At 49.1% G+C, this 7,958-nt stretch overlaps 1 protein-coding gene across 1 annotated transcript in view; it reads right to left on the bottom strand.

Moving 5' to 3' along the window:
- Window positions 1-7,958, bottom strand: part of LOC112074350 (serine/threonine-protein kinase SMG1) — a 59,714-nt gene that overhangs the window by 7,825 nt on the left and 43,931 nt on the right. Inside the window, exons 9-13 of the mRNA XM_070440482.1 lie at window positions 7,600-7,672; window positions 7,052-7,152; window positions 4,733-4,906; window positions 4,323-4,544; window positions 3,849-3,950 (exon numbers count right to left, since the gene is read on the bottom strand). Coding sequence (XP_070296583.1) covers window positions 3,849-3,950; window positions 4,323-4,544; window positions 4,733-4,906; window positions 7,052-7,152; window positions 7,600-7,672 — 672 coding nt within the window. The remainder of the gene's footprint in view (window positions 1-3,848; window positions 3,951-4,322; window positions 4,545-4,732; window positions 4,907-7,051; window positions 7,153-7,599; window positions 7,673-7,958) is intronic.

Here is a 7,958-nt window from a genome sequence, read left to right as displayed (position 1 = left end):
TACCAACACTTCCGCTTACAGAAAACAGCAGTACAACTCCCCCTACAGCAGAAGCGCTACAACTTCCCCCTTACAGAAAACAGTGGACAACTCCCCCCTGACAGAAAAACAGAGCAGCTACAACTTCCCCTTACAGAAAACAGAGCAGGCTACAACTTCCCCCTTAACAGAAAACAAGAGCAGCAGCTACAATTCCCCCCTTACAGAAAACAGAAGCGCTACACCCCCCCTTACAGAAAACAGAGCAGCTACAACTCCCCTTACAGAAAACAGGAGCTCTACAACTCCCCCCTACAGAAAACAGAAGCAGCATACAACTTCCCCCCTACAGAAAAACCGAGCAAGCTACAATCCCCCTGACAGAAAACAGAGCAGCTACAACTTCCCCCCTACAGAAACAGAGACAGCTACAACTCCCCCCTGACAGAAAACAGAGCAGCTACAACTTCCCCCCTTACAGAAAACAAGAGCAGCTACAACTCCCCCTTACAGAAAACAGAGCAGCGTACAACTTCCCCCTTACAGAAAAACAGAGCAGCTACAACTCCCCCCTTTACAGAAAACCAGAGCAGCTACATAACTCCCCCTTACAGAAAACAGAGCGGCTACAACTCCCCCTTACAGAAAACGAGCGGCTACAACTTCCCCCTTACAGAAAACAGAGCAGCTACAACTTCCCCCTTACAGAAACAGAGCGAGCTACCCAACTCCCCCCCCCCTTACAGAAAACAGAGGCTAACCTCCCCCCCTTACAGAAAACAGAGCGGCTACAACTCCCCCCCTTACAGAAACAGAGCAGCTACAACTCCCCCCCCTTACAGAAAACAGAGCGAGCTACAACTCCCCCCCCCCTTACAGAAAACAAAGAGCGGCTACAACTCCCCCTTACAGAAAACAGAGCGGCTACAACTCCCCCTTACAGAAAACAGAGCGCTACAACTCCCCCTTACAGAAAACAGAGCGGTACAACTCCCCCTTACAAAAACAGCGGCTACAACTCCCCCCTTACAGAAAACAGAGCCAGCTACAACTCCCCCCTACAGAAAACAGAGCGGCTACAACTTCCCCCTTACAAGAAAACAGAGCGGCTACTAATCCCCCCTTACAGAAAACAGAGCGGCTACAATCCCCCCTGACAGAAAACAGAGCAGCTACAACTTCCCCCCTTACAGAAAACAGAGCGGCTACAACTCCCCCTACAGAAAACAGAGCGGCTACAACTTCCCCCCTTGACAGAAAACAGAGCGGCTACAACTCCCCCTTACAGAAAACAGAGCGGCTACAACTCCCCTTACAGAAAACAGAGCGGCTACAACTCCCCCCTTACAGAAAACAGAGCGGCTACAACTCCCCCCTACAGAAAACAGAGCGGCTACAACTCCCCCTTACAGAAAACAAGACGGCTACAACTCCCCCCTTAAAGAAAACAGAGCGGCTACAACTCCCCCCTTACAGAAAACAGAGCGGCTACAACTCCCCCCTTACAGAAAACAGAGCGCTACAACTCCCCCCTTACAGAAAAACAGAGCAGCTACAACTCCCCCCTTACAGAAAACAGAGCGGCTACAACTCCCCCCTTACAGAAAACAGAGCAGCTACAACTCCCCCCTACAGAAAACAGAGCAGCTACAACTCCCCCTTACAGAAAACAGCAGGCTACAACTCCCCCCTTACAGAAAACAGAGCGCTACAACTCCCCCTTACAGAAAACAGAGCTGCTACAACTCCCCCTTACAGAAACAGAGCGGCTACAACTCCCCCCTTACAGAAAACAGACAGCTACAACTCCCCCCTTACAGAAAACAGAGCAGCTACAACTCCCCCTTACAGAAAACAGAGCGGCTACAACTCCCCCTGACAGAAAACAGAGAGGCTACAACTCCCCCCTTACAGAAAACAGAGCGCTACAACTCCCCCCTTACAGAAAACAGAGCAGCTACAACTTCCCCCTTACAGAAAACAGAGCGGCTACAACTCCCCCTTACAGAAAACAGAGCAGCTACAACTTCCCCCTTACAGAAAACAGAGCGCACAACTTCCTCTACAGAAAACAGAGCGGCTACAACTCCCCCCTTACAGAAAACAGAGCGCTACAACTTCCCCCCTTACAGAAAACGAGCAGCTACACTTCCCCCCTTACAGAAAACAGAGCTGCTACAACTCCCCCTTACAGAAAACAGAGGGCACAACTCCCCCCTTACAGAAAACAGAGCGGCTACAAACTCCCCCCTTACAGAAAACAGAGCGCTACAACTCCCCCTTACAGAAAACAGAGCAGCTACAACTTCCATATAACCATTACAGAAACACACCGTACAATCAATCACCCAATCTGAATCAGAGGCCTACACATCCCTCTTTCCATTCATTTAGGTGGTGTCAAGCACCCACACTCTATAAACCTGGTCTCTCACACACACACTCACTCACTCTAGGGGTTTGAACATTCAACAATAAAAGGAAATAGGGAATTTAAGTTTAGAAAACAATCCCTAAACAAAAGACTGCTGCTGAGCAGAGAGTTTACCTGACCCAAGTTTCAACGTAGTGATTGGTGCTTTGGAAACAGGCTGAAGTACGGACTGACTGCTGGGAACATGTCTACACTTCATCAGAAAGCTGTCAAACTATCCTACATAAGTGACGAGCTACATGCTGTTTACCAGTGCAGCGCCCACATCCTTAGCTAGCTAACATTACATCTCTTGTGTTATCAGTGCAGCGCCCAACATCCTTAGTTAGCTAACATTACATCTCTGTGTTTATCAGAGCCCAACATCCTTAGCTAGCTAACATTACATCTCTGTGTTTATCAGAGCCCAACATCCTTAGCTAGCTAGCTAACATTACATCTCTGTGTTTATCAGAGCCCAACAGCCTTAGCTAGCTAACATTACATCTCTGTTTTATCAGAGCCCAACACTCTTAGCTAGCTAGCTAACATTACATCTCTGTTTATCAGAGCCCAACATCCTTAGCTAGCTAGCTAACATTACATCTCTGTTTATCAGAGCCCAACATCCTTAGCTAGCTAGCTAACATTACATCTGTTTATCAGAGCCCAACATCCTTAGCTAGCTAGCTAACATTACATCTCTGTTTATCAGAGCCCAACATCCTTAGCTAGCTAGCTAACATTACATATCTGTGTTTATCAGTGCCAACATCCTTGCTAGCTAGCTAACATTACATCTCTGTTTATCAGAGCCCAACATCCTTAGCTAGCTAGCTAACATTACATCTCTGTGTTTATCAGAGCCCAACATCCTTAGCTAGCTAGCTAACATTACATCTCTGTTTATCAGAGCCCAACATCCTTAGCTAGCTAGCTAAAATTACATCTCTTGTTTATCAGACCCAACATCCTTAGCTAGCTAGCTAACATTACATCTCTGTTTATCAGAGCCCAACATCCTTAGCTAGCTAGCTAACATTACATATGTGTTTATCAGTGCCCAACATCCTTAGCTAGCTAGCTAACATTACATCTCTGTGTTTATCAGAGCCCAACATCCTTAAATAGCTAGCTAACCTTACATCTCTGTAACAATAGTGTGCATCGTTTCAATGGTCCTTGGCAAAACTTTGCAGACTCAAATGATCACTATCGAACACAACAGCAAGTGGCCACTCGATAAAGGGCTTAGGGCCAAGTGTTGGGTTTGAGATTCAGCCTATGGCTGTGGTAGATGGAACTTTATTGACCCCTAGGCCACACCCCAATAGGAGCACATTCTGAATTGTGAACACAGAATTTTACACATGTTTCTTATCGTTTAAACGGATAAGCGCAGTTTAAAAGTGAAGAAAATGTTTCCGTTTGTCAGATCCCTGACAAACACAGTCACCCTTCTGTCCCTGTTGAAGCGTAGCTCCAGGAGCTGTGATGTCGGGGCCAGCAGCTTCTCCACAAACCAAGCTGGAAGCTTAGTGTTGATCTGGTCCACAATCTACACCACACAGAGAGAGAGAAGAGACCATTAGAAGCAGATAATCAATATGGGTTTATTATTAGGAGGAGAGGCAAAACGTTGAATGACCAACCAGTTCTCTGCATTCGGGCAGACATGAATAAAATTGTCAACATGTTTCAGAATGTAGGTCTACATTGACGCACCATTCAAGTTTCTGCTCACAAGACATGAAATTTGCTGTTTGAGGAAACGTTCTTCCTAACCCGTTTAACACAGTTCTCACCCGTTTAACACAGTTCTCACCCGTTTAACACAGTTCTCACCCGTTTAACACACGTTTAACACAGTTCTCACCCGTTTAAAACAGCTCTCAGCCGTATGCAAACCAGTACTAGAACCAGTTCTTACCAATGTGACGAGGCTGAGGACGGCCAGGCTGTACTCTGGGCCACAGGCCCGGCAGGCATCCAGCTGGTCCAGGCCGTAGGTGATGACTGCGTCGGCCAGCTGTGCGGACGGCTCCAAGCTCACCAGCAGGACACACACACACTCGTTCCCCGCCGTCAACACCGGCTCAGAGAACAACACCTGCTTGGCCGTCGACACGCACGCCAACACCCGGTTCAAAACCTGGGGAAAGGGCGGAAGTAGAGGGAGGAAGGAGAGAGGGAGGAGGTAAGGTTGTGTTGGGAACAAATTATATCTGTGACATATGCCTGGTTAATTACGAGAGCCTGTGTGTGTCTTTCTCCCCATCTCGCCTTACATCAGAGACGTATGCCTGTGTGGTGTGTGTGTGTGTGTGTGTGTCTCCTCACATCAGAGACGTATGCCTGTGTGATGGGCGGTCCTCTAACGGGGTTGAAGCGCTGTCCGATGCAGCGCACCACGGTGCTGAACACCCTCAGCAGGGCGGCCAGTTTGGGCAGAGACACCGTGGGCGGAGGGATGTCCTCGTCGACCGCCTCGCCAGAACCCACGTGACCCAGGTCCTGGAGACAACGTGGGACAGAAGTCCATAGGTTTGTTCATGACATTTCAAATGTAATGTAATACAATAGGAAGTCAGCGACACCAACATGTTCCATAACTTGCAACACAGTATTCAGACCCCTGGACTTATTCTACATGTGGTGTTAAACCCCTTGACTTATTCTACATGTTGCTGTGTTAAACCCCTTGACTTATTCTACATGTTGCTGTGTTAAACCCCTTGACTTATTCTACATGTTGCTGTGTTAAACCCCTTGACTTATTCTACATGTTGCTGTGTTAAAGCCTAAATTCTTAATGGATTAAATACATTTCCATTGATCATCCTTGATGTCACTATAACTTCATTGGAGTCCACCGGTGACCAATTCAATAGTTTGGACATGATTTAGAAAGAAACACGCCTGTCTATATAAAAATGTTTTACAGTTGACAGAGCATGTAGAAGGAGAAACCCCCACCACGAACGAAGTCAGAGGAGAAACCCCCACCACGAACGAAGTGAGAGGAGAAACCCCCACCACGAACGAAGTGAGAGGAGAAACCCCCACCACGAACGAGTCAGAGGAGAAACCCCCACCACGAACGAAGTCAGAAGGAGAACCCCCACCACGAACGAAGTCAGAGGAGAAACCCCCACCACGAACGAAGTCAGAGGAGAAACCCCCACCACGAACAAAGTCAGAGGAGAAACCCCCACCAACGAAGTCAGAGGAGAAACCCCCACCACGAGAAGTCAGAGAGAAAACCCCACCACGAACGAAGTCAGAGGAGAAACCCCCACCACGAACGAAGTCAGAGGAGAAACCCCCACCACGAACGAAGAGCGAGAGTCAGAGGAGAAACCCCTACCCACGAACGAAGTCAGAGGAGAAACCCCTACCACGACGTCAGAGGAGAAACCCCTACCACGAAGTCAGAGGAGAAACCCCACCACGAAGTCAGAGGAGAAACCCCCACCACGAAGTCAGAGGAGAAACCCCACCACGAAGTCAGAGAAGAAACCCCCACCGCGAAGTAGAGGAGAAACCCCCACCACGAAGTCAGAGGAGAAACCCCACCACGAAGTCAGAGGAGAAACCCCACCACGAAGTCAGAGGAGAAACCCCACCACGAAGTAAGAGGAGAAACCCCTACCACGAAGTCAGAGGAGAAACCCCACCACGAAGTCAGAGGAGAAACCCCCACCACGAAGTCAGAGGAGAAACCCCCACCACGAAGTAAGAGGAGAAACCCCTACCACGAAGTCAGAGGAGAAACCCCTACCACGAAGTCAGAGGAGAAACCCCACCCACAAAGTCAGAGGAGAAACCCCTACCACGAAGTCAGAGGAGAAACCCCTACACGACGTCAGAGGAGAAACCCTACCACGAAGTCAGAGGAGAACCCTACCACGAAGTCAGAGGAGAAACCCCTACCACGACGTCAGAGGAAACCCCTACCACGAGTCAGAGGAGAAACCCTACCACGAAGTCAGAGGAGAAACCCCTACCACGACGTCAGAGGGAGAACCATACCACGAAGTCAGAGGAGAACCCCCACCACGAAGTCAGAGGAGAAACCCTACCACGAAGTCAGAGGAGAAACCCCCACCAGAAGTCAGAGGAGAAACCCCACCACGACGTCAGAGGAGAAACCCCCCCACGAAGTCAGAGGAGAAACCCCTACCACGAAGTCAGAGGAGAAACCTACCACGAAGTCAGAGGAGAAACCCCTACCACGACGTCAGAGGAGAAACCCCTACCACGACGTCAGAAGAGAAACCATACCACGACGTCAGAGGAGAAACCCCTACCACGAAGTCAGAGGAGAAACCCTACCACGAGTCAGAGGAGAAACCCCTACCACGAAGTCAGAGGAGAAACCCCTACCACGACGTCAGAAGAGAAACCATACCACGACGTCAGAGGAGAAACCCTTACCACGACGTCAGAGGAGAAACCTCCCACCACGAAGTCAGAGGAGAAACCCCTACCACGACGTCAGAGGAGAAACCCCTACCACGCGATGCCCCGAAGAATCCATGCCCCGAAGAATTCAGTCTGTTCTTGAGGCAAAGGAGGAACCAGGTACTAGATGGGTGTACCTAATAAACTGGCCACAGTGTGTGTGTGTGTGTGTGTGTGTGTAGTGTTGTTACTGACCTCTGCGTAGGCCTCCAGTACTCTCGTAGAAAACTGTCCCAACAGCGTGGTGGAGAAGGTCAGGTCTGCTACCCAGAACTGCTCCAGGCTCTGCAGCCAGCCTGCACACAGTTCACACACATACAATTGACTGGTGTAAAACCAGAGGTGTCCAACTCATTTTGTCCCGGTAGCTGTATTCGGTCTTCAAAGAGGTTCGGATGGCCGCACAAAATTTTTACATTTCCCCCCCCCCCCCTCACAGTCAATTTCCAGAAAATGACTCTGCTATTGATAGCGTTGGGAATTTGATGCTCCTTGACTGTCAAACTGTATGAATATAGGTCCATAATAATRTCTACACAGTTCCCATTTGGTTTTAGTCCATTTAAAGTATATGGAGTTTAACTCAAACCACCCMTGTGGGTCTGATTGGATCCCCCGTGACACCCCTGGTGTAAAACATACACTGATGTCAACTAKAGACTTGCAGCAATCTGTCCAACCCCACTAAATTCTGATGATATTCTATACMAAGAGGAAGATGGAAAACATGTGTGTYTACTGACCTGAGACCTGCTGAGTCAGAGACTGTTTCTGTGTGTGGTCAATGTGCCAGCCCACCAAGATATCCACCGTATCCTATCACACACAACAGGCAAGGTCAACACAACACACATACTTCACTGTCGACACTCTGGGGGACATTAAGAACACCTGCTAGTAGAGACAGACAGAGGGAGCGAGCCAGGCAGTAGGAGACGAGAGAGAGGGAGCGAGCCAGGCAGTAGGAGACGAGTGAGGAGAGGAGAGAGAGAGGAGCCAGGCAGTAGGAGACGAGGTAGAGAAGAGGGAGCGAGCCAGGCAGTAGGAGACGAGGTAGAGAGAGAGAGGAGGAGCCAGGCAGTAAGAGACGAGTAGTGAAAGG

Source organism: Salvelinus sp. IW2-2015, unplaced genomic scaffold, assembly GCF_002910315.2.
Source record: "Salvelinus sp. IW2-2015 unplaced genomic scaffold, ASM291031v2 Un_scaffold2599, whole genome shotgun sequence".
NCBI classification, from domain to species: domain Eukaryota; kingdom Metazoa; phylum Chordata; class Actinopteri; order Salmoniformes; family Salmonidae; genus Salvelinus; species Salvelinus sp. IW2-2015.
This window is presented reverse-complemented; position numbering and strand designations above follow the sequence as displayed.